The sequence below is a fragment of the Triturus cristatus genome, chromosome 3_1 (assembly GCF_964204655.1).
Source record: "Triturus cristatus chromosome 3_1, aTriCri1.1, whole genome shotgun sequence".
NCBI classification, from domain to species: Eukaryota; Metazoa; Chordata; class Amphibia; order Caudata; family Salamandridae; genus Triturus; species Triturus cristatus.
This window is the reverse complement of record NC_140583.1, coordinates 228140392-228168171: the sequence shown is the minus strand read 5'-3', so window position 1 is coordinate 228168171 and position 27780 is coordinate 228140392. Positions and strand designations below refer to the sequence as shown.

Here is a 27780-nt window from a genome sequence, read left to right as displayed (position 1 = left end):
TATGTGTATTAAAAACATTGGTAACAGTCGGTAATAAAGATAGTTGTGGGCGTGATCTCCTCAGCTTGGCAAAGCGCACGGTGGTCCTCCCTCATGATGAGGTGAAGCATCACAGATAGCTTCCGGCCAGGGCACTTCAGTTACAAGCCCGGAAGTGCCCAGGGTTGAGTGTCTAGCTGTAGTGCGCTCACAGAGTGGGGTGGGTTGGGTTAGCAGTCTCACTGACCCCTTCCCACTCTGTAACAAGTAGGGGAATGCTGCCTGATCTCACTGGCAGCCCCATAACAAGGTCAGCCAATGAGAGGCGGCGGCGGCAGTCAAAATCGTCAGGAACCACCAAGACTTCTCTTCCGCCACTCGAGATCCATGCTGTGCCCCAGTAAGTATTACTTTTATTTTTGTGTGTTTCTTGCACGTGTGTGATTGTGTATGAGTGATGTATGTGCATTTGTGAGTACGTGCGGTGAATGGGTGTCTGTGTGAGTCTGTGAATGTGTGGCCTGCCCCCGGCTCGAACGACCAGCTGCCACTGGTGGCACCTGATATGAGAAAACACACCTGGAAAGGTAGTAGAACCTACAGACTATGGCGTTGCTACAGGCGGGAAATGAGCAGGCAACATATGCTTTGCGATCCTGATTTGCTGTCAATATTTCTGTGTATATGTATATTAGTACTAAATAAATAAGTACATGTACTTTTGCATCAATGAATTTAAGTACCTGAGTATCTTAGTGTGCCTTATGTCTGCATATCTTTGAACCTATACATACTTAACTACATATTTGTGTACCCCAGTATCTATGTGCTTCTATGTATCTGAGAACCTATTAATACCCACGTATTTATACAACTGTTTACTTCTGTATCTACGCATCTCTGTATCTATGGACTTCAAGCATCCACATAATTGCAGTGGTGCTGGAAAATAATTCGGAGTGGGGTGCTGCCATAAATGATACATCTCTGAAGTCATAGGGATTATGAATAACCTGTGAGTCACACAGAGATGTGTAGCAAATGCCTTCAACAGCAGAGCTTTAAGGGTGTGTCATGTAACCAGTGATGCATTTTGAAGCACATTGGCACACATATTTTACCAAAGGATGGTGTGGTCACGCACTGTCGCTTGCAGGCAGCATGTTTTCTATTGAAGTGGCAACAAATTTAGCACTGACATGCGGTTTTACGGATAAAAGTATATACACACCAATGACAAAATATGAAAATCGCGTTTCAGAAAATATTTATAATTTGCACAATATCAAGTAAAACGTCTTGATTTGTTTTGATCCTATTAAAATCTTTATTTCATCAAACTTCAGAATTACAAATCTGCTCATATGTTTCGAAATATTTACAGTTCATTTACAGGTATTTAAATGCTTTTGTGTACTAGAAAAAATCCCACATCCTGCAGCCTTTTCTTTCCCACATCTGGTAACCCAGCAAGATTGCTAGATAGTGCACTTTACAAATTCCTCCATCTTTGTAATCAGAGAAAGAAAAGCAGACACCTATCTCCTCGTTAAAAGAGTAATCAGCAAATTGTCAGCAAACATACACTAAACAAACTTGACAGCTAAGGACCAGTGTACCGCACTACCAGTAAGTTGCCTTATGTATTTTAAATGGTTACCCTCCTCCATAGGTTGGCTGTCAAACAACCTAACATAAGAAATAATATATCAAAACAAAGAGGCCGGATATATTTGTTGCCTCTCCATTTTGTCGTATAATTGTCAGAAAACAAAGCCTGACATTTGGACCCTATCTTAGAATGCACAGCAAATGTGGCACTATAAAATCATTCATAGGCATCTGTAGGGCTCATTCACCTGCTGAACTCCAGCTTGTTAATTTTGGTGGTTCTGCAGCACTCCTGGATCCCAACTTCCAGCACTGATGCTTAATTAGGACTTCTCTATGTAGACCCCCAAGACTCTTGCGCCTCCTAGCGTTTCCCTGGTACAACTGATGTTTCTGACGTTTCCTGCTGAAATCACCCTGGTAGAGGTCAGGCCTCTAGTGCCTTCTAGTGTAGCCCCTCCTGTAGAGCCCAGGCCTCTGGCACACCCCTGGTATAACTTGGGTTTCTGGAGACTCCCGGAGTGAACCCTTCGGTGAAGCTCAGGCCTTTGGTGTCCGCAGGTCCTCTTGTAATGCTCAGGCCTCTAGTGCAGCTCTGTTCTCAGGTGCACCCTCTCCAGTGGATCTCAGGCCTCTGGCGCCTCCTGGCATAACCCCTTCCATCAAGCTCAGCTCTGCAGTCTCCTGGCACGTCCTCTCTGGTAGAGCTCAGGCCTTTGGTGCTTCTCGGTCATCCTCTAGTAGAGCTCAAATGACTGCTGCTAACTCCTGGCATTTGCTTCGTCTGATACATCTCAGATCTCTACTGTCTCCTGGTGCGCCACTCTGGCACCTCATGGCGTGCCCCCTGAGGAGAGCTCAGGCATCCGCCTCCTGCTGCGTACACACTAGCAGAGCTCTGACCTCCGGCAACTCTTACAAGTGCCTGTGTGGGCAGTGCCGACCTTTGCTAAAATAGCACCCTGGGCATGGGCGGACATGAATATGGCGTCCTTGCTGATGGCAGTGAAATAAATGATGCAGCAGGGGTCCCTTTTGTGTTCACTGGTCAATACCTGGATGAGCAGGGACTGGACCCTGAACACGGACACCCCCAGACCTCCTCCAGCTCACCTAAATCACCAATTACTTAGCTGCCTCACACAGATGCTTTTGTTGATGTGTGCAGCAGGGCTGAGAGGGTGAAGGGAGGGCAAGGAAGGAGACTACAGGGGTAAGGAAGGAGACTACAGGGGTTTCTGCCCAAAGTCAGGCTGGATAGGTGACAGCCGAGGGGAAGGTCAACAGCCCATCTCCTCTTTAGCTATTGGGTAGCTCCACCGGGCATCAGCCAAACAGCTAGGTCTCAATGGGAAAACATTTTAAAGAGCAAAGGGGAGGGATAAATGGAGCGTAAAGGAGAAAGGGGGTGGAGTAAAGGGGTAGGAGGGAGAATACAACAGAGAGACGAAGTACGTTTTGTCCAAAGACCGGCTGGGTAGGTGATGGCTGAAGGGGTAGTCCACAGCCCATCTCCTCTTTAGCTATCAAGTAGCTCCACCGGGCATCGCTCAAAAAGCTAGGTCTCCACGGTAAAAGGTAGGTTAACAGATTTCGTATCGTGATGGGATGGGATCAGGGGCAGCCATTTTGGGGTCAGGCGCAGAGTGATGTTCATGCCCCTTGTTGTTGGAGATAAGCCAGTTACCAGGATTGGGTTTATGAGCAATCATGAGCTTCCCGGGTGGTGAAGGGAGTGGAACATCAGTTGGAATGGGCCACCACTGTCCCTCCTGTAGCTGCAGCACATGGGCGCCATGTTGGAGTCAGGCACGTCCGGGGATCATTAAGTCACCACTGATACAGCAGAATGGGTCCCTATGCTCCTTAGGAGCTGTGCACTGCAAGGCGCTCCAGTGATGTGTGGAGCAGGAGATTCTCCTCCTCTAGTGCTGAACTGCTGACATGTAAGGGGACCCAGTGCTCCCACAAGGCCTGGCGTCCACTGCGGGCGCCATGTTAGAGTCAGGCACCGCCGAATTTAATTCCTCCCCAGGGTAAACAAAGTGGTGCTATCGGGGCCTCAAGGGGGTCTCAGCCAGCAAGGGAAGCCCGCTGCAGCGCCTCCCGCTGCCACCAGACGTCCGATTCCTCCCCGCCGAGCCTCCGCTCGCCTCACCAGTTTGCTCCACACTGCCAGGAAATGGCAGCCACCGCGTCCTCAGCCTCGCGCCACAGTCACTCCCGCGGTTTCCTCGCTCTGTGCGCCCATCAGAAAATTGGCGCCGTGGGCCCAGTTTGCCCATGCCAAAGGACGTCCCTGTGGGTGGGGTCGCTGGCTCACCCCCATAGTAGCGGTCGGGTTTCCGATGCCTCCTGACATACCCCCTCAGATAGTGCTCAGGCCCAGGGCTTTAAGTGGGCCGGGTCCTGCCAGTGCTCAGCATTGGCAGCTCTAAAATGCAGGGGCTGAGACGTGTCCCTATTGGGCTCTCCATTGCTGCCCTCACTCTCAGGGTGAAAAAAACCCCTTAACTCTGCAGCAGTGCCAACCTTCACTGCCTTGGATGTAACTTCAAAGACACTCGTTATAGTTCGTTCACATGCTTATCATTTCAGGACTTTTTTTTGCAGTTATATAGAGCAAAGTGGGCCCGTATTGGAGCACTTTACGTGAGCACCAGTGACATTACAGAAGGCATATTCCTTTTTTGAACCACAGGATGTTGAGCTGACTGCACAGGCTTTAACCTGCTTTTCGAACTCCAAAGTCAGCAGCTCTAACCGTTAGGCCACAATCTCTCCCACAAAAACTGAGGCATTTTCAATATTCTATACAACGTGGCCATAGTTGTTGCTCCTTTATCTTATGCAACTAACAACCACTGACAAAGTCAACACTCCTGGCTTGTTATAGGTGTAATGTTACTTGTATTATATATCCGGATGCAATAACAGAAACAGAAAAAAATACCAGTCCGGTGGCACACTATGCTAAGCACGAATCATTACCTCCTGGTCCAGTCTTCCTCGCCACAGTATTCACACATGAGCCTCCGGCTCCACACAGAACTCCAAGTAAAATTAAAAGAGCAGCGCTCTAGTCTCCCCTCCCTCCTCCAATATGGCCCCCAGTGGCTTCAGCCAATCCCATAAAAGGATACATACCAACCATCTCGACCTGTTCTTTTTTTCTGCACTTCTCCGAGTGCTGTGTTACCTGATGGTCAGGTGAGTGGGGCTGGGTTCATGCTTGAGCGGACCCGTTTTGCCCTAGGGTATCTAGTTTGGGGGAAGTTGTTGAATTTTATTGTGTTATTTTCCTTAGATTTTGTTTTTTTCCCCATTCTTCTGCCTTTAACGCCTCTGGTCCTGCTTTAGCGGACTTTAGTGGCGTTTGTTTCAGATCTGGACTCGTTCTTGGAGTCCTACTATGTTTGTTTTCATTCCCGACCGCGCGTCCTGCTAAGCGGACGTAGCGCGGCCGGGTGCGTTTGCTCTGGGGGCCGGAGGCTCCCGGTCACATTCCTACCTGCTGCCAAGGCCGAGTTGGTGCTTTGGGACCATCCTCCTTCCTTCCCCCGGTGTCTGGTCTGGACCGGTTGGGTTCTGCTTTAGCACGCCCTGGGTGTACAGGAGGCAGGGCAAGGGGGTCTGAATGTCCCCTCGTCCGTGTGGGCAGAGTATTTGTTTGTTCACTCTTGCCGGGTGCGGTTGATTTTGGGCCCCCCTCTTCCCCCCCGTGACATGTAATGCGTCACTCTGGCCTAATGGTGAAGGGTCTAAGACTCTTACTCTGGCGATTTGGTGTTCAATCCCTTGTCTTACAATCTCACTGTTTGCTATCTCTAAGGTACTGGCATTGTTATTTCCTTCGGTACGGTTGGGATATATTTTAATACGTGGTGGGGGCACCCGGTGGTCTGTTCTGCGGTCCCCGGGCGCCTCTCAGCTTTATTTTCGGGGGTCCCGTGGGGCCTCACTGTGGCCTAGTCTGTCCCTGAGAGGTTTATGGTGGCTCTGGCTTCTCTGTTGTTGTGCCTTGCTACACGCCCAAGACTGCACCGGCTTGCTACCGCTCTATCTTGTGTCCGGCGAGGCTTCTCCTTCCTGCCCCGGAAGCCGCGCTGCCTGTCTTGCAGGTTCCACGGCTGCTTACTGGCCTGCATTCACTGCTGGTTCTATGGGGCCGGCGCTGGCAGCTGCGGGGCTCCTAATATCCCTGGTGTGTATTGGTGCTATGTTTGCTTTGGCTTTTGTTGCCCTGCACCCAGACCCATCAGGCGCCGGGGGCTGGTTTTCCATGAGGCTCCCCCGGGCCGGGGTGGGCGCGCGCTCCCTCCCGGGTGACGCGCGCTGCTATGTTTACCTCTGGCGTTCCCGGTCCCAATGTTGCTGCCCGATCGCCCGTTCTTCGGTTCGGGGGCGCGCGCTTGGAGGACATGGTCCTGTACTGTATTTGTACCCATGGAGTGGCTCATGTCCTTGTGGGTTTCTTTCAGTATTACTTTCATTTCCCACATCGATGTCTGGCCGTGTTTTTCGTTTGTTGTGTCTTGCACGCACGCATGCGCGTTCCGTTCTCTCACGCTACGACACAGACTCGTGCTTTACGTCTGTGTGCGTGTGTTGTTTGGCTGGGCACTTCTGATGCCTGTCGTTTTTTTCAATCTGCCGTCTCGTTGTGCTGTGCCACGGGACCTGCGTCCTCTGGGTGAGTGTTCTTCTGTTGCTTTGCATATTTGCTTTCCTGGGGGGTTTTGGGCACCTGTTACTGTGGTATTTGCCTGGCACCTTTCATTGGTTGATTTCCCCCATTTTACCCTTTTGTAGTCGGTCCTGACAGTTTGCATTTTGTGCTTTCTGTTTGTTGGGCTTCTGTGTACTGCTTTTGTTACGGTTCTGCCCTGCTGCTTGTCTTTGTGCGCTACTGCTTCCGTTGTAGGACCCTGTGTTTGCACTCATGGTTACGGGTTGGACCTCCCAGCGGGTCTGATTTGGCCTTTCGTCCTCCTGGGGTCGATTTCGTGAGTGTCGCTGAGTTGGGTATCAATGGTCATCTGTGGTTCAGCGCCGAGTCTCCTACGGGCACTCACGGTTCCATTAGTCGCAGTGACCTAATGGTTCAAGTCTGAGGCTCTTAATCTCGCGGTTACAGGTTCAATTCTCATTGATTCTCTTCATTTCGATGTTTTTGTTGTTGTTGTCCGCCCTGGTGGGAGTGGATTTTTATTGTGTCTTTGGGTACCACGAGATATGGCTCTAGGGTTGGTCATGTGCCTGTGTGGGACATGTGTCTGGATGGGCAGGGGTTCGTCTCCTGCTGATGATGTCTCAGTGTCCTAGGATGGCGGATTTTCACAATCTGCTTTATTTGGTTTGCGGCTGCGTTTCTGTTGGGGGAGGGCTGCTGTTGGCACCTGTCTTTTCCCACGGCTGCTTCTGTGGGTGCCCAAACGGAATGGGATGTGGCCTTCTTTCCTTGTCGGTTTCTTTCCCATTTCCCGAGTCCCTACTGGGGCTTGGGATTCTGTGTTGGGCCGAGGCGCTGTGTTGTTTTTTTGTGTTTGTGTTAAAGCAGGAGTGTGGCTCTCCGCTGTGCGGTTGGTTTTTGGCCTCCTTGGCCCCATGGCACAGGATCCCCTTAATCCCGGGGGGTACTTCCGTCTCGCGGTATGGCCATGTGTGTTTTTTTGGCGTTTTGTGGGGCCCTGGTTGGGCCTTCCCTTGTGCGTGTTTCGCTGTGGCCTAGTGGTTGGTGCTTCTTGCTCCTCGAGGTTTTGTGTTGACCTCTTTTTCTAGTGTCACCTTCGCGAGGTTGTTGGGGATTCTGTTTGTGTGGGGAGTTCTTCGCCCGTTGTTGACTTGATTTCATTCGGTTGATCTGGTGAGGTGGTTGGGTGTTCCCTTCCTTCCTCTCTGTGGCACCGTCTCTGGTGTTTTGTTGCACGGAGGGGTGGCTTGCTGCCACGGTTTTGGGGCGCTGTGCCTTGGTATTTGGGTGTATTCTCCTACTACCCATGCTTGGCTTCCAGGGCCCTGTGGTAAACAGAGTCACTATGGCCTGTTGGTTAAGGTCTTAGACTCTTAATCTGAAGATTAGGTGTTCATTCCCTGGTCATTCTCTGTTTGCTCAGCCTACAGTTTAGGCAATGGTATTTCCTTCAGTAAGGTTGGGAAATATTTCCCGGTCTCAGATGGCTGCTCACTGGCAGACGCTTTAATTGTCACATAAACAATGTGATTTCGCAAATGGTAAAGTTCGTGTTACATGCACGGTTATGCCTTGCCGGGATGCCTGGAGAGTGGATGCCCTGTCGTTCCCTTGGCCAACGGGTCTCTTGTATGCCTTTCCCCCTTTTTCCCTGATTCCGGCGGTCTTGCAGAAGATCGAGTGGGAGGGGTCGTTTGTGCTGACACTTGCTCCGGGTTGGATGCGTCGACCTTGGTATCTCCTGCTATTGGAATTTGCTGTGTCTCCGGGGTGGGCCTTGCCGTTCATTCCTTATCCTCTGATGGGTCCTCTTCTTCCTCTGCCTGTGTTCCGTTCCTTGGGTCTGCGGGCCTGGCTCTTGAGAGGGATTTGTTGATCCGCACTGGCTGTTCATTGGCTGTGGCTGGGGTCATTCAGCATTCCAGGAGACCTTCTACTCTTAAATCCTATGCGAAGCAATGGGATAATTTTTGTTTCTTGGTGTCTGTGTCGCGATCTGTCGGTGGCTTCTTTGGACCCGGCTCGCATTTTGGATTTTTTGGATGATGGATTTGTGCTGGGCTTGGCCATTTCGACTCTTCGGGCTCAGTGGGCTGCGATTCAGGCGTTCCATGTCCTCCCTTTGATTTCTGTTTCGCCATTGGTTGCTAGGATTTTTCAGTCTCTCTCTTTCTGACGCCCCCGTCCTATCATGTGTCCTCCACCTTGGGACCTGCCTTTGGTTTTGCGCTCCTTGCAGTTGGCTCCCTTCGAGCCTTTGGAGTCGGTGGGGTTGAAGTTTTTAAACACTCAAGGTGGTGTTTCTTGTGGCGATTGCTTCTGCCAGACGTATGGGTGAGTTGGGTGCCTTCCTTCGTTCTGCTCCTTTTTTGTTGGTTTTGTCGGACCGTGTGGTGTTGCGCCCTCATCCTACGTTCATTCCGAAAGTGGATTCTTATTTTCACAGGTCTTCTGAGGTGGTGCTTCCATGTCTTTGTCCTGATCCTTCCTCGGATGAGGAATCCCTGTTGCACCTCTTGGATGTTCGTCGTGCTTTATTGATATATTTATCACGCACGTCTTCCTTTGGCAAAGTGGACAACTTGTTTGTTAATTATGGTTTGTCGCTTCAGGGACTGAAACCCTCCCTCTCGTCGATCAGTCGCTGGATTTAGGAGGCCATTTTGTTGGCGAATGCTTTGGTTTCTGAGGTTACCTCACTTCCTGTTCAGGGACGTTCCACCCGCCCTGTTGCTGTGTCTTGGGCCTCCTTCAATGGGGTGTCCATGGAGGATGTTTGCCGGGCTGCTACTGGGTCTTCACCTCATACATTCATGTCCCATTACCGCCTCCAGGTTGGGGGTGGGGGTTCTGTTTCATTTGCATCTTCTGTCCTGACTGCGGGGATGCCTTGAGCGGTTATCTTTGATAGCTGTACCTCTGTATATTAAATTTTGTTTTTCACTGCACTTTTGGTGTGATCTTTTCCTTGCATGAAGCTGATTGCTTTGGTATCGGCTCATGTGTGAATACTGTGGCGAGGAAGACTGGACGAGGAGGTAATGCCCCGATTACTTACCGGTAATCTTCATTACTCCGAGTCCTAGTCTTCCTCGCCACAGTATAGATTCCCTTCCCTCCCGGCCCTGGTGGTGGCTTCATGTCTGCGGCTTTGTTTCTCAGGTCGAGATGGTTGGTATGTATCCTTTTATGGGATTGGCTGAAGCCACTGGGGGCCATATTGGAGGAGGGAGGGGAGACTAGAGCGCCGCTCTTTTAATTTTACTTGGAGTTCTGTGTGGAGCCGGAGGCTCATGTGTGAATACTGTGGCGAGGAAGACTAGGACTCGGAGTAATGAAGATTACCGGTAAGTAATCGGGGCATTTACCTTAAGGGTTTAAGCCACGCCCTTAATTACATTGGCCACGCCCCTCTGCGAGACCCCACAGTTTTTTTCATCCCAAGTTTAACCCTGCTCAGGCCTGTAGAACCTTCTGGTGTCCCCTCCCTGGCAGAGGTCATAATCATATTCTTTCTGGTGCACCTTCTCAGTCCACATATCTCAGCCCTTTAGCACCTCACGGCAGGTGCCCTGTTGTACAGCTCAGGTCTTTTGTGCCTCCAGGCTCACAGCCTAGGAGCAGCGCAGACCTTCGCCTCCTGTCGTTTTATGCCCACGGAGGAGCGCAGGCATATGTTCCTGTTGTGCATCATCTCTGGTGCAGCTCAGGTCCCCAGGCAATCCTCGCCCTATCGCACATCCCCAACCTCCCCTCCACTTCCCCCCGACTCTGGAGAGTTCAGACCCCCTTCCCTTGTCGTTCCCTCTTTGGAACGCAGCTTTCTAGCGCCTCCTGGTGCGCCCCCTCTGGTACACGTCAGCTCCGGCACTTTCTAGCGCACCCCTCCTCACGCCATAAAATTAAGGCCTTTGGCGCCTCGTGGCACGTCTTAGAGGTCAGGTCTCTCTAGGCGTCAGTCTCGCGCCTCTGGCGCATGCGCCCTCTGGTAGGACGCGCGCCTCTGGTGCCTGTCACACTGTTTCCCATTAGGGCCTGGCGCAGCGCCAGTATTACACTGTATTTAGTAGATTCGCACACTTCAAGCGGATACCATGTGTGGGATCTGCCTACCAGTAAATGTCCGCACCTAGTGCGTCAGCCGAGCCGGAGAACAGGTTCTGCGCTCAGCAGCACCTACACTGGACCCGGAGACTTCCCCGACCCGTTCAACGAGTAAGACACGGGGCGAGGCCGTGCTTAATCCGCTCGCACTCCGCCTGTCAGTGGATACCGTCCATGCACGTGTACGCAAGGGCCGGGAGTAAACACGCTCTCGGGCCTCTCTCTCCATCCTATCGTCATACCCTCTCTACTCCTGCCCCTCTCATCCTCTTGCTCTTTACTCTCTTTATGTCTGTTTCTCCTTGGCCCTACTTTGTCTTCTCTGTCCCACTCCCCGTACCTGTCTCACTCCCTCTTCCGCGGTCTCCTTCTCACCCACTCACTCTCCAGCCACCAAACGTCTGTGCCACGGATTCGACCCCCTGCTATCCTGGTGGCATAGATTGCTTCCCCTGCAGCATTTACATTCCTACCCCCAGCCCCTGCAGTATTTACACTCCTACCCCACCCCACTCCAAAGAAGATGCTGAGTGCATGGCGGGAGTCGCTTTGGCGCAGGTCCAGCATCCAGGCCGGCATGGCAGACCTACCATCATGTGTGTCCTGGAAGGGGACCCCAATAATGAGGACAAAATCCAGGATCCACACCAGTGGCGTAGCAAGGTCAGGTGGTACCCGGTGCCGAAGATTTCTTGTCACCCCCGGCTTGACAAAATGGAAAACATTTGTGTTTAAAACACTTATTTTTGCCATTTTGCCACCCCCCTCAGTGATTTCTGGTCACCCCCGGCTTGACAAAATGGAAAACATTTGTGTTTAAAACACATATTTTTGCCATTTTGTTACCCCCCTCAGTGATGACACCCAGGGCGCCCGCACCCCCTTACTACGCCACTGATCCACACACAGAAATGTCGCTGATACGCAAGTAGGTGTCTGCCAGCCTCTAGGGGGCGTCTGAAAAGACCTCTGCTCTGGTCGCCGTGTTTCAGGGATGGTCTTTCACAGAAGGGATGCTGCAGAAATGGCGACCTGCGGGCCATGTCCATAGGCATCTGGTTTGTTATTAGGAACACTCTATTTCATCTCTCTTTAAAAGGGGTGGCAGGCGGGAAGACAGGATGTCTATCTAGCGTATTTGAGATAGGTCCCATTGTCTGTTGTGGTAACAGCACTCTACAAATAAATCAACAAATTACCACCCAAGGCACACAGATGAAATGATTTCATTTAAACTTATGGTGGTCTGGTCTGGCAGACAGTTCCCCAAAGTGTGAGGTTCCTTGGCCCTTGAAGCAAAGGGTTAGAGCCAATGTAAGCATTCTTGTACCTCGGGAAAAATGTCATTTCACTTAATACCTCTGGACATGAGCACCTGAGCAACATGGCGTCTAATGCTGCTGAATTTAAAATTCAACACAATAAACTCAATGGGCTAGGTGCGTAACTGGCCATGTGGACAAGGGTGCAAAGGGTTGTGATGGGCTAAGATGGTGTGCGCCCTGTTCAGGAATGGCAATGGATAGGTGGTGTTACTTTACTACTCTGTAGACACTTCTCCTGTGGGATCAGGTCACAGTAACTTTCTGTTCTTTGGTTGTAGCTTGCCCAGGCCAGGCCTACAGATTCATTGATAGTCGGCCTCACCCTTGACGTGCTGTACACCTTTTTCGGCCCACTGAGGGGGATTCGCCTTCTTCTTCTCCCTAGCCAGCCAATTTTGGATGCTGTCACCGGTTGATCAGAGCAGCATAGGCGGTGCCAATCACAGCAGCTAAGAGGTGGGCAAGCTCCTCATGGTCGAGCGAGGCCTGCTCTTCAGTTTTTCAGGCACACACAACAATGCTCGACCCAAATAAAGCTCGAAGCCAACGCTAGTTGATATAGTGAGACAGGTGACGTCTGATGTCCTTGTCTATAAATAGGGACCGCCCTTTGTCTTTGCCCACCGCTCAGTCTTTTGCACCCATCAACTGTGGATCGGGGTCATAAATGCCTCTGGTTTCTAGACGCTAACTTTTAGTACCCCACCATTATGTCATAAATGTTTAGGAAGGCCGCCAGATATCTGGCATTTTCACTCAATAACCCGTTTCAGGTGCACTCTGGTCACATGGACCTCACCCATCGTCTAACTTGTGCAAGCCTTTGCCAGGCTACCGTGGCCATCACAGTTCGCCACCTCCTCAGCTCCTTTGTTGTCCTCCCTTTCCTAGACCGCGTCCTCTTCATTTAAAGGCACCTTCCATGCCTCTGCTCAGCAGATGGTCAGTGACTTCCTTCAAAGCAGACTCCAAATTTGCCTAACAAAATTCCCAGGTTCTGGTTCTGAACCTGGCAAAGGGAGTTGATGGGCACTCTGGCAGAGATTTTCTCCCCAGTCTTTAGTACAAAAATCAGCCAATAGTTTTGTATTCCAATAGTTACCTCTGAGACTGATTCTGGGCAGTTATTCACTTGTGTTTATTCCACTCAGACTTATCCAGCCAAGGTCTTTGTTACAAGGTGCTAGCAGAAAAGTGGGGTGAAGTTGGGATTCTCCTGGCATGAGAAACTCCCCAACAAGTTATGAAAGAGAGGGAGGCTGTTCAACATAACTACCTGGTAGTATGTGAGGGTAGCCCTTCCACTAAATACTGGGTCAGGAAAGGACAGCGGAAACTCCTTGCGTTTCAACCCTACCTACTCGGTCTCCTTTCCTCCACACCCAAAATTCAGAACCATCACAAAGGACACCTGGAATGTCATGGAGAAGCCGTGCAATTCACATCTTCTGTCTAGGCTCTATATAACCCTCCAGGTGTAACAAATACAAAATGGATTCCAGTGTGGCTATGGCCACTTGTATCACAAATGCTCCACACACATCCTCTACACATGCAGATAAATATACACATTACACTAATCCCCTACATAAGTGGCAAAAGGACCTGTTTGCAGGGCACTGGCAAAGAAATGTGGGGGAGTCCGGTAAGCATCTCTCCCAGGCAGGGTCAGGTAGGGAGGTCTGCCTTGCTACTATAATTTGTTTGCTGCCCTCAACAGCAAGCAGATGGCAGTCACACTTGCAAAAGATTGTACACATGCCCGGACCCTCCCAGACCACAGAGCCTTGCACTGGAACACAATTTGTGTCACATATGCCTTCAACGCACACACATGACCATCCCAACAAATGCAAAGTGAAATGGATAATCTTGGACACATGGAGCTTGCGAAATGGATGATGTTGGTCGCATGAGGCTTGAGCTCTCGTAGCACTGCTGTAGGCTCGGTCTGTAACTTTAATTACCAAATTTGAAAACAGGAGACCTCCTTCTAATCCAATCATAACAGCTTCTCCAAAACTTTGTGCTCCTGGAACATCACCTCTTTACCTGAGTTAACTTATTTGCCCACATCAGAGATGTTTAAAAAAAAAGCTGGAAAAAGTATTAAACGAAAGAACAACTAAGCATGCTGTTTTGAGTATTAAACATCAAGACATTCACAGTTTGAAGTAATTTCAGATTGCAGTACTGTGATGATGTGATAATTAAAAGTTGTTATCTTCACTTTCCTTAACACATCTCATTTCCCGTACCTGGGAAGTAACTTAGGGCCATATGTAGGTAGAACGTGTTTTGCGATTCTTTAATTGCAATTTTTAGGGAATCGCAATTAGAGAATTGCAAAACAGAATGTAGGTAGGATTAGCAAATCATTTTGCGAATCCTACATATTCCTTAATTGCGAATTGCAAATTGCAATTCGCAATTAAGGAATACCTCCCCATTCATTCCTATGGGCCTAAAGGCCCATAGGAATGAATGGGAAGACATTCTCAATTTGCGATTCTCAATTAGAGAATCGCAAATAGAGAATGCAATTTCAAGTGGGCCAGGGTGTCAAAAGGACACCCTGTTGCACCCCTGAAATGAGCATGGGTGCACATGTGGCACACATACATGCCCTAAGGACATGTGTGTGCACCACATGCCACTTTGAAAAATGCAAAAATATGCATTTTTGAAAGAAATCGCAAATTACCACCAACCTGTAGTTGGTGGTAATTTGCGATTCCTTAAGGCCAAATTGCACTTTTTTGGTGCTTCTTACATTGCATTTAAGGAATCGCAAAATTTGCAATTCCTTAAATGCAATTGCAAAATAAGAAATCGCAAATTTAGAGATTCCTTATTTTGCACGCAGATTTGCCTTCCTACATACCACTTAGCAAAATTGCGATCGCAAACGCCGAAATTCGGCGAATTTCGGCGTTTGCGATCGCAATTTTGCTTTCTACATATGGCCCCTAGTATATAAAAAAAGTTAATTCACTGTGCTCTTATTAGAGCGTGTTGTTGTTTCTCCAATATATTCAAGAGTAAAGTTAGGGTTGAAAATAGCCTAGTAAGCATATTTTTGTTCATTATCACGCAGATATCATGTTGATGTGGCTGTGTATGTATGTGTTGGGCAATTGAACAGTGTAAGAAACTGGGTTCCTAGCTGAGCGGGATAAGTACCCACCGCTAGTAACAATCATAATCCTTGTCTGATTGAATCTCTAAAGTCACTAAATAAACCTGAGCTCATCCCCCTGGTAGCTACGCACAAAGCAGACAGGCTTCACTTACAGGCAATGTGTAAAGTATTTATGTAGTACCAAAACAGCAATTCAAATCCCCAAATTAATAAGAAATATAGAGTAAAATCTAATAATCAAAACAACATGAAAATAAAAATACAATAAGGGGAACCGGAGATGTGGATTTATAAAGTTTTCAATAGAAATAGCGCCATGAAACACAAAGTGCCAATGATAGTCAATTGTCGAGATAGAACAGGAAGCAGGCACAATTTGAGACAGAGCACAGGTCGGATACACTAACCCGGTTTGTCTTTGTCAAAGATTTTAGCTTCAAACTTTAGTCCTGTAAGTCCCAATCCACCACAGGAGTACACTTCTAAAGCCCCCCAGGGGCTTATGGGAGGCGCTGCAAGTCTCATAGAGTGGAGTGCACAGGCTAACAGGAGGGTCCAGTCCATATCCAATTGCCACTGGTTAGCTGGGCGGTTGCAGAAAAAGGACTCTAGTAGTTTCTTGTGTCCCAGTAGCAATAGCAGTGTGTCTGTGGAGGTGCATTATGGTAATCTTAGTGTTCTCAGATGTCTAACACCGAAATCCAGTTTGTGGCTGTCCCTCAATAACCTCAGAGGCAGAAGTCTAGTAGAACAAAGAAGATTTCAGCAACCAAACATGGGATACACAAGAATAGTTTTGGTCTCCTGAGCGGTGACATAAATACTTTTAAGATAGGTTTAGAGATATCTAAGGGGGTTATTATGATACATCGCAATTCCAATTAAAATCGGAGCAAACAGGATACTAGTGACAGACCCCCAGTCATGTTTACATAGTCACTGTAGTGGATGACTCAATGGGTGCTGCGCCCACTTGTGACATTTAACTTAGGGGCCCTGGGAATACATTGGTACCAAATACTAGGGACTTATAGGTCAGTTAAATTTGCTACTCAGGTGTATACCAATTTCATCATGTTGAAAGGAGGAGCACGGGCCGTTTATCCCTGTTTAGCAGGGATAAAGTGCACAGATTTCTATAGCCAGCAAAATTGTGTTCAGCAAAAGGCAAAAAATAATCAAGGCCTATACCCATATTGTGGCTAACACCCACAAATTCTATTTACACCTACAAATGAGTCGTATACCCTTAAATGGGGTGTACATCTACAAATGAGGTCTGTACCCACAAACGAAGGTAGTGCCTGCAAGTGAGAAATACACCCATACAGGAGGTTCACACCACTGAGGTGTGAATTCACATATGAGGTTTACAATCACAATCTGGGAACATAAAATGTTTTCATGAGTACCCTCTAAAAACAGGGTGGGCAATTTAATTTTAATGCGGTGTTAAAACAGCATTTAAAGAAATTGTAAGAAATTCTTATGGCCTACGCTTTTATTTCTTCTTATCAGTGCAAAAAACTACAAGTTCTGTGTGAATGAAGACTCAAACCAAAAGATATACTCTTGGCACTTGGTGGCCACGAGCAAGTTGCTTACTCGTTCTAGGGACCGTTCTAGTGAAAAAAATGTTAATATGTTTGTGTGATTTCCATACATTTGCATGGGGAGATGGAAATGATACGCATAATATTTCGTACAGATGCATTTTATATTGATGACATTTCCACCTTTGTAAATTGTGCTTATGGTGTCTGATAACTCAAAACCCACACATGCTAGCAGTAGATAGAAAAAAATTACATTTTAAATGGAAATAATGGACACCACCTAGAAGCCATCTACTGTTTGTTGGAGGAGAATGCTTGTGGTACGGACCACATTTTGAAAACAAAAAGTGGGACATTCCTCACACATAAAAGCAGGACTGCAAATTTACCTCATCTGAGAAGCACAGAATGGCTTAACTGGCTACCCTCACAAATATAAACACGCATTGGAAAAGCACATTTGTCTGGTGTTGGCATCCAACTGCTTAGCTTTGTCAATAATTGTTTTGTGATGGGTTTTGCAAACCTTTATTGTTCGGAAGCTGCTGGGCCCTCATCCATCTATGCAAAACAAATTGGCTTAAAGGATATATGAGTGTGCAGTTTTAAAACTCATTTCGACTTGGTAAAATAAACCTTTTGTCAGGCCCAAACGTTTCTTTTTATTAATACATACAAGTTGTATGACTTATATGTATTAAGAAGTCAGGCTAGACCCTGGGCAGCCTAGAGGGCAAGGTGCGATGTTCTTAAAAAGTCAGACTTGCACTTCTAGGTTTTACATGTCCTAGTGGTGAAAAACTCTCATTCGTTATTCACTAAAGCAAGGACTGCCTCTCGCATAGGATAGAATTGGAGGTGCCTTATTACATTTTATATGTGTAATATCCAAATGTGAAGATATGACCAGTTCATGTTTGGTGTCTCGGGAATTGGAATTTGGAATCCTATCTTATAGCGAAGTCGGATTTTAAATTACAGTTTTAGAAAGTTGCCATTTCCCTGCCCATTGCCCTTTTGTTCCTGTAGTCTGGCCTGGGACACATGACTGGGTGTAGCTGACATTTTGACTTTGTGCATTCCTCCTAGACAGCCACACACAACGGAAGCTTAGGTGTGACTGGGTGGGCCATCACTGCAGAAAGGGAGGGAGGAGCTGGGCACAGCTCCACTTACACTTGAATATGCTGTGTCCGGTCTTCATGCAAAGGGTCTAACAACCCTGCATTGTCACTTCAGCCAGCTTGGATACATGGCAGGAAAGGCAGCACATTCCCTACACTTCAAAGCCACTGTCTATAAACTTCTACCACCTTTCAGAACCAGGGCACCAGTGAATAAAAGAAGGACCTCAGACACCATCACTTAAGTACACTTCTGAACTTCTGGTTACTCTGGCAGAAGGAAGGACTGGTGTGCTGCTAGCAGGACTGCCACTCTGCTGGACTGCCAAACTGAAGGGGTTGTTGCCCTGTTGTGCTGGCCTGCTGCCCTCTTACCTGGGGAAGAAGAACTGGACCTGCAACCTCCATCTTGAACCCAGGACCCTAGAGTGACTCAAAGGGATAGTCTGCTAGCCTCTTAATCTGAGCCTATGAGGCATAAAAGTCTCCCCTACACCTCCTCTACCCATTTTCAGTGAGCTCCTGACCACCAAGTGGTGCTCCCCAAGTCGTGGTCCCGAGGTGTACCTTAGTGGGCTCCTAAAACAAGCTTTTGGGCTCTTCGTGACCAGGCCAGTTTGTACCGGAACCGCGCCGCTGGCACCCCGAAAATCAACACCAGCCGTCGCCACCCTGTCTCTTCCCACAGCAAGCAGCGGTCACTGCAGAGGACCTCCAAATCAAGGCTCCAGCCTGCCCACCCACGACGCCCACCCCGCTTCTTGCACCACGTTCACCAGCAATGCTCTTCTTGCTCCCTGCGGCCTTCCCCAACGTGAATGGGACTCTTATGAAGATAAACCTTAAGTGGGACGAAGCTAGGACTATATCCGCCCCATGGTCCATCGCGATCGACCTGAATTTTTTACTTTGACAAGGGTCCAGCACAAACAGATATCCCCGGTTGGCGCTTTATGCTTTTAGTCCCTATTTTATAGTTTATTTTTTAAAAACTCATAACTCTGGTTCTACGGACTGGATTTTTGTCATCTTTGTTTGGTTTTATTTACTAAATTAAACTTTTTTTCTAACCTAGTGGGGGAACTTTTTGTGTGGTTTTTTCACTGTTTCCTATTTGATGTGTTGCACAAATACTTTACACATTGCTTCTAAGTTAAGCCTGACTGTTCTGTGCCACGCTACTGGAGGATTGGCACAGGTTAATTTGGGGTTTTCTTTTGCCTTACCCTGACTAGGATTGTGGTTGCTGCCTACCAAGACTCACACCCCAGTCAACCAGTAACCCAAATACTAACAATGTGCATCTTGTAAAAGAGAAGACTGCCATCAGTCACCGTGAAGTTAGCCAATGCCACAGATGGGCTAACCAATTGCCCCCTGTTGTAGACTGCAATGGGTCGAAGAAAAATGTGAGTGACACAATAACAGACTAACGGAATAAAAGGGCTTGATGAAAGCCCCTAGAAGTATATTATACATGATATAAATTTCCTAAAATCAAAAGGTTTTAACTAACACCAGACTTACAACCACAAGCAATGGGGCACCAAGGGGAATTCAGTGCAAATTCTCACACACAGCATCATCTGTGTTAACTAGATTGCTTTCTGCTAGGGCCTGCTAACTAATCCTGCCTTGGAACACGGGAAGATTTGCCTCCATTTGTGTTCATTTGACAATCTGCAAAAAACAGGTATAAGATAGCTCTAGCAGCTTAGTGGACTAATGCGTCCACTGTAAGGGCCTGTGTTCGACTTCATGGTCATAGAGTCAAATCCCAACAGGCCCACTCAGCCTTTCATCCTTCTGAGGTCGATAAAATGAGTACCATTGAGTTGGGTAACAATAAACATCTGAAATTCAGTGCTAAGATGCCCACGGATGAGCGTGCACTTTAAAAATACACGTTATGTTTTGTTCTAAACTTACAGGAATTAGCCTGGGAAGCCTGTGAAAATACGAGGTGTTCTGGTAAATCTGGGGCACCTGGTAACCAGGGTCAGATTGGTAAGGTGGGCACTCGGGCAATGGCCGACGGGCCGGTATAAAAGTTCCAGCTGTGGGGTGCTTTTTGGCAGCCTCAGGGCCGAACGAATGATAGAATCATTTCCGGCACTGCCAATGGCTCGGGCCACATTCCAGTCCATCGTTTTTTGTATGCTATGGCCCAGGTGGGCAGCTTAAGCCTAACCTGTAAGGGCCAATCAGTCATGACAAGAAATAAGTTGCAGGCACTGCGAGCCCAGCTATGTCCCTACAACTGGACAGGGGATACACAGAGAAGTGTGGCTCAATGATTAGAGCGGCAGACCCTGATGCAGAGGTCTATCCCGGGACCAGGGTTCAATTCCCCGCCTCGGCGGGTCTTGGGCTCCAAATTCCACGGACCTGATAATTCTCGCCTCGGTGCCTATTCCAATCATGGAGTCCCACTCTGCAACTCTGGGCAATAGCTTGCTTAATCTCCACAATGGCCCCCACAACGCTAAGGATGCCTGGCCTCCACCCTGGGGTTGCCCAGGAGTGGACGCCTCACAGGGAAAGCCAGGATGGGTTCCACAGCGGTATTCGTACAAGCGCCTTGAGACCCTTGCGGGTGAGTAGTGCCCTATACAAGTATCAATTTACATTTACATTTACAGTCTATACTACGTGTCCAGCTTTGGCCCTACACCTGGACGGAGGCTAAGCGGCTTACGCTCGGGCCCAGCTTTGACCCTGCCACTAGACAGGGGGTGTGTGCCTACACTGTGGCCCAGCCATACACCAGGGAGTGTGTGGCCTATACTTCGGGTACAGCTCTGGGCCCGCCACTGGATGGGGGGGGAGGCCTACACCGCACACTACCACTGGACAGAGGGCATGTGGGCTACGCTGCGGGTCCAGCTTTGTCCCTGTCACTGGACAGGAGATGTGTGGCCTACGCGCAGCCCAGCTTTGACCCTGCCACTGAACAGGGAGCGTGTGGCCTGTGCTACAGTGCCAGCTGCGGTCCTGATTTTCGGACAGGGAACAGGCGGCCTACATGCCGGATAGGGTATAGAGCCCACTCCATGCGCGCAGCCACCCCTGCACACATGTGCCACCGTCACTGCCCCGCCCCCTCCCGGAGTCTGGCCTCACCACTGAGCAGGAGGCAGACAGGGAGGGGAGCCGGCCCGATGTTGATACTGAGCTCCTGGAATAACACTGACCCCTTTCAGCCGCTGTGAATTGGATATTCAGCCTCACCTTGCAGTGACACCCAGCGCGGGAATGAACACACGTTTACAGTGTGGCTGTGAAAGTGCAGGCGGCACCGCGCGGGTTTACCTTCAAACAGGGAGCCCTCTGTCACACGGCCGCCTCTACGCCATTAATGATGCGCACCAATAAACAGGCTGCCATGATGTCACGGCACGAGCCGCACCACCTCATTGGCTGCTTGATAACTTCCTCCACCACCTTGGTATCACGCCACAAGTCACAAAGCCTTATTGGTTACCCGATACCTTCCTCCACCCCATGATGTCACAACACAAGGTACATGGCTTTATCGGCTACCTGGTAACCTTCGGCAAGCTACAAACATAATCAACAGTGCATGTACAGTATGTGTGAGCAACCGGCTGGCCACAGGTTGAAATACTAGCCTGTCCAACTCAGGAATCCATTTTTTTTAGATTGATAAAAGGAGTACCATTAAGGTGGGTGAAACTAGTTCCATCATACAAAAAATCAAGTTCCTGATGAGGACTGACAGTGGAACCCTAAGGAAGACATACACTTCAAACAGTTGAGTTCATTACGAAGGGGGAAGTAGGGAGTTCTGGAAATAGTAGCCCCGGCAGAATGTGGGCCTACAACGTTTGCACTTTATCTGGAATGGGGTTACAGGGTTAGGGTGCTAACATTAGTGGGGGGAATTTGAGTAGTCTATGAAACGTGCATCCCTGATGAAGCCACAAACACTGCGAAACATGTAAACTACACTATTATACAGCACAAGTGAGAGCTGACTCAGGCTTCTAGGGCATCCCAAAAATGATTAAGGTCTCAAACATTTCTGCATGAAGGTCCCATTTTTCTCCAACATAAATGTGTATGGCCTGGTTGCTAGAATTCTTATTTAACACTATAGAACAATTACATTATATATATGCTTCATCAAAGTTGGCATTCAAGTATTGATCTTTTCAGAACGACGTACCACGTAATCAATTATTTCATGGCACTTAGACTAAAATTCACCATTGTTTGCATGTACCCACACACCTAGAGTCCTCGGCTTCAAGATCTGAATCTGCCTCCCTTCATAGTACACACATGTAATTATTTCAATCCCTGACATGGCTATTTTCTGGTTTGTTTTGCCTAAATATGACCAATAGTCTTGCCATACTACGTGGATCTGTTGTGCAGCACACCCAAACTTGAAGTGGCTGATTCACACTAAACAAAAACAAAAAAGTCACCAGATACAATCTATGAGTACCATTTGAGTGTGTTCGGCCTACCTGTTTGTACCTTAGCGTCTGCACTATATCAAAGAGCCCTGGAGCTGCAGCATGCCTTACTGCAAGAATGAATTCCAGAAATATATGCTCAGCACATCTCCACGGAGATCCCAGCGCACACTCTTACAAACCTTGTGACATGGTAATTAATAAGTGAAGCACTTCCGACATCCATATTTCTCCTAGATGAAAAATAAATGTTAAATAGACTTTGGTCGTCGCTGAAGAGATCCAGATGCAAGAAAGGGCAGCCTGACAAGGCAGCTCAGAAGGTTGACTGCCTGCTGCCTAGATCTGTGCGATTCCTGGGGGCAACCAATTCAGCGTTTGTTCCTTACAGTGCAGATAAAACAAGTGCCAATGCCATGCCTAACAGAAGCCCCTTCCCTAGAAGCACAAATTAATCATTCCCGTGTCATTCGCTGAATAGTGGGAAACATTTTCAATTCACTGGCGGCCAGAGGTGACCCGTCCCGTATGTTAATATGCATATAATGACAAGGCCGATGAACCTGAAAGGCCCACGGGCGTGGGGGCACAGCGTGCGGGTGACCGGTCAGTGGCGGAGGACTCCCTGCAAGGGATGGGGCTCCAGGCCCCTGGCAATTCCATCCATCCACTCGAGCTGACAAGCTGAGGAGACCCCCTTAGTGCATAGAAGTCCGCAACCGCCGCCTCGCGGGGGCTGCTGCGACGCGTCCGTTTGGCCCCTGCGACTAAATGTACCCCAGCCCACCCCTAACTATTGGCCTTATAAAAGCACCGTCCTATCACGATAAACGTTCACGGGAGAGCACTCTAGCATTCATCGTGACCATAGGCGAGCATTGTGGTTTCTTCCCCTCAGTAAAAACCCCCTCCTACAATGTGGGGTCCTAAATTCTCTGCCCGGGCAGCGGGCCGTGTTCACACCGCCCGGCTCCTCTCGGTGGACCGTTGTGGTCAGCAATGCCGACCCCGTGCCAGTCTCCCGCCTGAAGCGGGGAGCTCGAGGCAGCAAGAGAACGCACGGACAGGCTTGGCATCTCCTTCCGGCGCGGCGCTTCGAGGCTGGACACGCTCGCAATTAAGCGCCATGCCAGCAAACATACGCACTCAACCCTGTGGTAGCGGGGCCCCTTGAACTTGCGTTACGCCACTGTGTGGTAGTTAAGCTGGGCTGGCGGCAATGATATTATTACTCTATCATACGACTAATAGTTCTAAAACAAGCTAGTGATATTAATTATTAATAATAATGCCAACAATATTACTGATTAATGATGAAAATGATATCGAACTGCCCTATGTGGGGAGCTTTGAGGAAGTCGACTTGCGATTTGTGGAGAGCGTTTATTTTCCTCACGCACTTCACGCGCTGCTCTGTAGTAGTTTAATGGCTCTTACTGCACCCTGGAAAAGCTTCGAAGCACTGACGGCAACTTTTACATCGAGGCAGGGGAGGGGATGGGGCATATTTTTGGGAACATTATGCCATTCTGGAACCTGAGCATGTTATCAAGGCATCAAGGCGCCTTAACAGCTCAAGTAACGAACCAGTAACTGTGATTATAGGATCTAGCCAACAACTGTGATAACTAAATACATATATACAGACGCATGTAAAAGATGAATAGACAGACACCCAAGTACATGAATGAAAGAGTAGCTGCATACACGAAATAACTAATGTATAAATATGATCGACAGACACGATCCAACATTCGGTATAAATACACAAATAAGCCAATTAATGAATGAATGGATGGCTGAAAACACGAACGACATAAAAAGAGCCGCGCTAAGGTGACTGAATAGAGAGATGAACACATAATAAGTAGGTGAATGAGTGACCGGCTAGATGTGTAAATAAAGGAGCAGTCAGTCGTCCTTGGACTGCCAGTGGGAGACAGCAAGCCCGGCGAGGTACTCACCATCCTTCCACTCTCTCTGCTGCCTGTTTATCCGTCTTCTGCTGGTGCTCCCCTGGACGTAAACCACTTCGAGTTTCCTTGTATCTTATTTACCCAAAACGTTGCGTTTCCCAAAAAAATGGAGAAAAAAAAAATTAAAACCAGTGCGTGAAGTGCCCAAGGTGGCGCTCCATCCAGACGGGGACCCCGAGTCCTGCAGGGCCAGAGAGGGGGGCCGGTCGCTAGCAGAGGGTCTTCTCTAGGCGCTAGAAGTGTAGCGCTGCCTGCAGGCTCCGGTTGATGTAGCCGGGTGCAGCTCCTGGTTGTTGTGGCGGCGCTGTAGTGTTGCTCGACGCCGGTCTCTAGCGAAGAGCCAGGCGCTGCGTCTGCCCCTGGGAGGAGACTGTCAGGGCAGCCTTCCTGGAAGACTAGCGGCTCTGTGTGCCGCGGCCTCCCTCCTCCTCCAGCCCGCCGGCCCTCCTCTGCTGCACACATGCGGCGCCGTTTCCCTTTTCCCACTATTACCGTAGTGACTATAGTAGACAAGCTTTCAAAATGTTGTGTATTACCTAAATAACAGAAACTACCATATTCAGTACATTTTTTGCCTTCATATGACTGCAATTTTTTGTAAACGTCATGAGACGGATCACGACTTTTCGATTTATCTTTATTGGACTGTTAAGTTATCGACCTGCAAATAGAAGTGTCAGACGGTGCCCTGCACTAGAGTGTGGGGCTGTGACACTTTTCAGAGTTGGGGTGCTGCCCTGTGGCGTCTGTTCACAAAATCACAAGGCGTCTGAAAAATCTCAGTGTTGACACCAGTGTTGCTAGTAAACCCTTAGACAAATCCCGTCCATTGCCTCATATTTTTTTTTTTGTTTGTAAAAAATAGACCCAGAGGTGCATTTTGGAATCCACATTTCTCTATTTATGTGTGAAAGTCATGTACAAGTGGTATGGCTGTGCAGAGGCGTAGCTAGAGCTTGTGGCGCCGGGGCCTATCCCTCAGATTGCCGCCCCTGGGGAGGGGGGGGGGAGGTTGCTGGGGAAAAAGGACGGCGAGCACTTGAAAGAGGTCCGAGAGACACGTAGTATCGCCGCTAATAGTTACCTCGATCATGCAAGTTACATGCACATACATGACACAGTCCAAGGCTACACAGTTGAATACACCGGTGACTGGCAGTGGCTGGCAGTACTAAAGAGAACACACAGACTGCATGATCTATCTGGGGACTCAGAAAAACAGCATGTGACATCTATCAGAGAGCTGCGTGAATAATTACCTGGTAATCCCCTCAGTACAATGCAAACATGCACATACATGACACTGTTCAGGGATCCATCATCTACAGCTGACATTAAATGACCATTCATCATGGCCCCCCCATTAAAGCAGTGCACTTTGTGATCTGCATGGTATATGTTCTTTGCAGCAGGCACATTAACCCTCTGTGCTACCTTTCCAGGAGTCAACCCTTCCACTAGACAAAACTTTGATCTCTCTCTAGGAAGAACATTAATCACCGAAGTTATCATGACATTTTTATTGTTTCTGAAAATTGCTGGAGGCCAGGAAGGAGGCAGCAAGTTTTTTTTAAACCATAATATACTTGCAAACACTACGCACCCACCAGAAATAGGTACCCAGTGCGGTCACACCGTTCGCATCGCCCTAATCTGCTTAAGGTTCATGTGACCTCAGTGACAGAGTCACAGAGACTGGATCACTGTTGCTCTAGGATGTGCTGATTCGTAGGCCTGCCCGCAAGACTGGAGATGAACTTCAGTATGGATTGTGGTGGACAGGCCTTCAAGGTTAACCCACAATTGACACCACTAGGGTACACCTGCTTGTGCTAAGACATCAAGCCTTCTAAGGTCTAGTGGGGCCGTCTAAGATCTAGCATGGGAATGTGCTCCCTCAGTAGAGTGGTCTGGTGGACTGGTCATGAAGGCTGAACCCGGTTCCCCAGTTCCAAATTCGACACCTCTGGCCATAGTGCCACATCCTCTCCCCCACTGAACACCATACTTCCCCACTGAGAGAAACTCGCACAGCCTTCAGCTATAACCTAATTGTGACCGCTATAAACACTTGGATGAGGCTCAATTCAAATTATGCACTTGATAAGAGTAATATGCTGCCTAAAAAAAAAAGTAAAAGCAACCACTCATAGGGAATGCAAGATTAAGTAAAGCATGTGAAACGTAAGCAGAAACAACATGGTTACCTTAACGATCTCTCACTCACTATTCAGAAATCAGCGAGTGGTTTTACCTGAAAAGTTAAGGACATGACTAGAGGGCCCTGAAGTGAACCGTTTCAATGTCCATTGCTTATATCCTTACAAAACGTAAGCAGTATGGTTTAAAAAGACCACATCCATAAACACAGAGCCATGGTACACATTTTGTTTTCCAATCCACCCATCAACCAGGTATTGCAGTACCTCCAAGAATGGTACATTTTCCCACCTGGCAACCCCAATGCTGTTCAAAGAAAGACGAGAAAACAAAAGTAGCACTTCACTGGCAAACTCTGTAAAGTGATGCTGATGTATTTGGATGTAAATAAAACCAATCTGGCCACTTTGCAACCACTCTGTCTTGCTTTATTCAGTTATGTATTTATTTTTCATATTTAAAACCTATTTCTCTCCATCCCGCTGCACTTTGGAATAGAAAAATGTCAGAAAAAGAGCGTTTCTCGCAAGAGTGTTTTTCTTTTTTGGATCCATTTCACAGGGAAGCAACTAAATGAAAGAAGGAAAGAGGTTGTGAACCGTTTCTTCAAGGCACGGTTTTCAGTAAGTGAGGAGCAAGACAGAAAGAGAGGGAATAATAGGAAGAGAGGGGGGGAACGGTGCCAGCACAAAAAAGAAGAGGACATTGCCCGAGTCCTATTCCTTCTCTGCCCGTCCCGAACGTCCACGAAAGCAAGCCGAGCCTTATCAGAATGCCGTTGTCCTCCCCCAAAATAGTGCCGCTTGGGGCGTACCGTCTCCACCGCCCCACCCTAGTCACGCCACTGTGGCTGTGTGCAGAATAGGGTTAGCGATGCCCTTGCGCCAGCCCCATAACTGAGACCTGCAGGAAGAGAAGGCTCTGAGAGAGGCCAGGTATGTCTGCAGCAGTCGGAGGACACACCAGCCAGGAGTGTCAAGCAGTGCTTAATTTGAGCTGGTGGTTTCCGGTGCCAGCAGTCAATTGACAACATCAGCACTTATGACAGCAGCCACATGGTGGTGCTGTTTGAGCAATTAAAGGATAAGCAGAACAGTAGTTGTTTTATTAATTCAATGTAGTTATTCTTATAGCTTTGGGGTCCTTGAACAGTTGAAATGTCACACTTGTAGCAGAGTGATGGTTACTTGTTGCATAGGTACTGTCATTGGCAGCGCTGGCGGTGGCAAAGTATGGTGCAAGCTGTGGTGGTCTCCTGGCTAGGGCCCTGGTGCTTTCTATTTTACAAACTAAGCACTGGTGTCAATGCTTTCACAGGGCAGCTTCAGACAAACCCCAGTCATTAGCAACCCAAGACAGAGCTTGTGAGTCAAGTCATGGGGTTAATACTGCTCCCTAGACGACATGGAATTTGATGAGTGCAGATTGAAATCTCAGTTAAAGGTAGCTCAGTTAACTAATGAACTTGCTGAGGTCTGAACAAGCAGGATTGATTCACGGCTGGGCGACTTATTTACTTAAGGCCCTGCGAGGACTGCATTCCATCCCACAAATCCCCTCCCTTCCTATTCGATGTCCAACATTACAGCCCTTCCATTCCGTTACCTTCCAATAGATATCAGCCGCCAACATGACAGCGATGTCCGTTGCACCCAGTCCCCCCTC

General features: G+C 48.4%; 1 protein-coding gene across 2 annotated transcripts in view; it reads right to left on the bottom strand.

The window, feature by feature from the left end:
• Nucleotides 1-24409, bottom strand: part of MYO1E (myosin IE) — a 541337-nt gene extending 516928 nt beyond the window's left edge. The window contains exon 1 of one of the 2 annotated variants that reach the window (XM_085643738.1): nucleotides 23944-24409. In XM_085643738.1, coding sequence (XP_085499864.1) covers nucleotides 23944-23946 — 3 coding nt within the window. In that variant the 5' untranslated portion in view covers nucleotides 23947-24409. The remainder of the gene's footprint in view (nucleotides 1-23943) is intronic. The other variant, XM_085643737.1, reaches the window with a different exon arrangement.
• Nucleotides 24410-27780: the final 3371 nt, after the last annotated feature.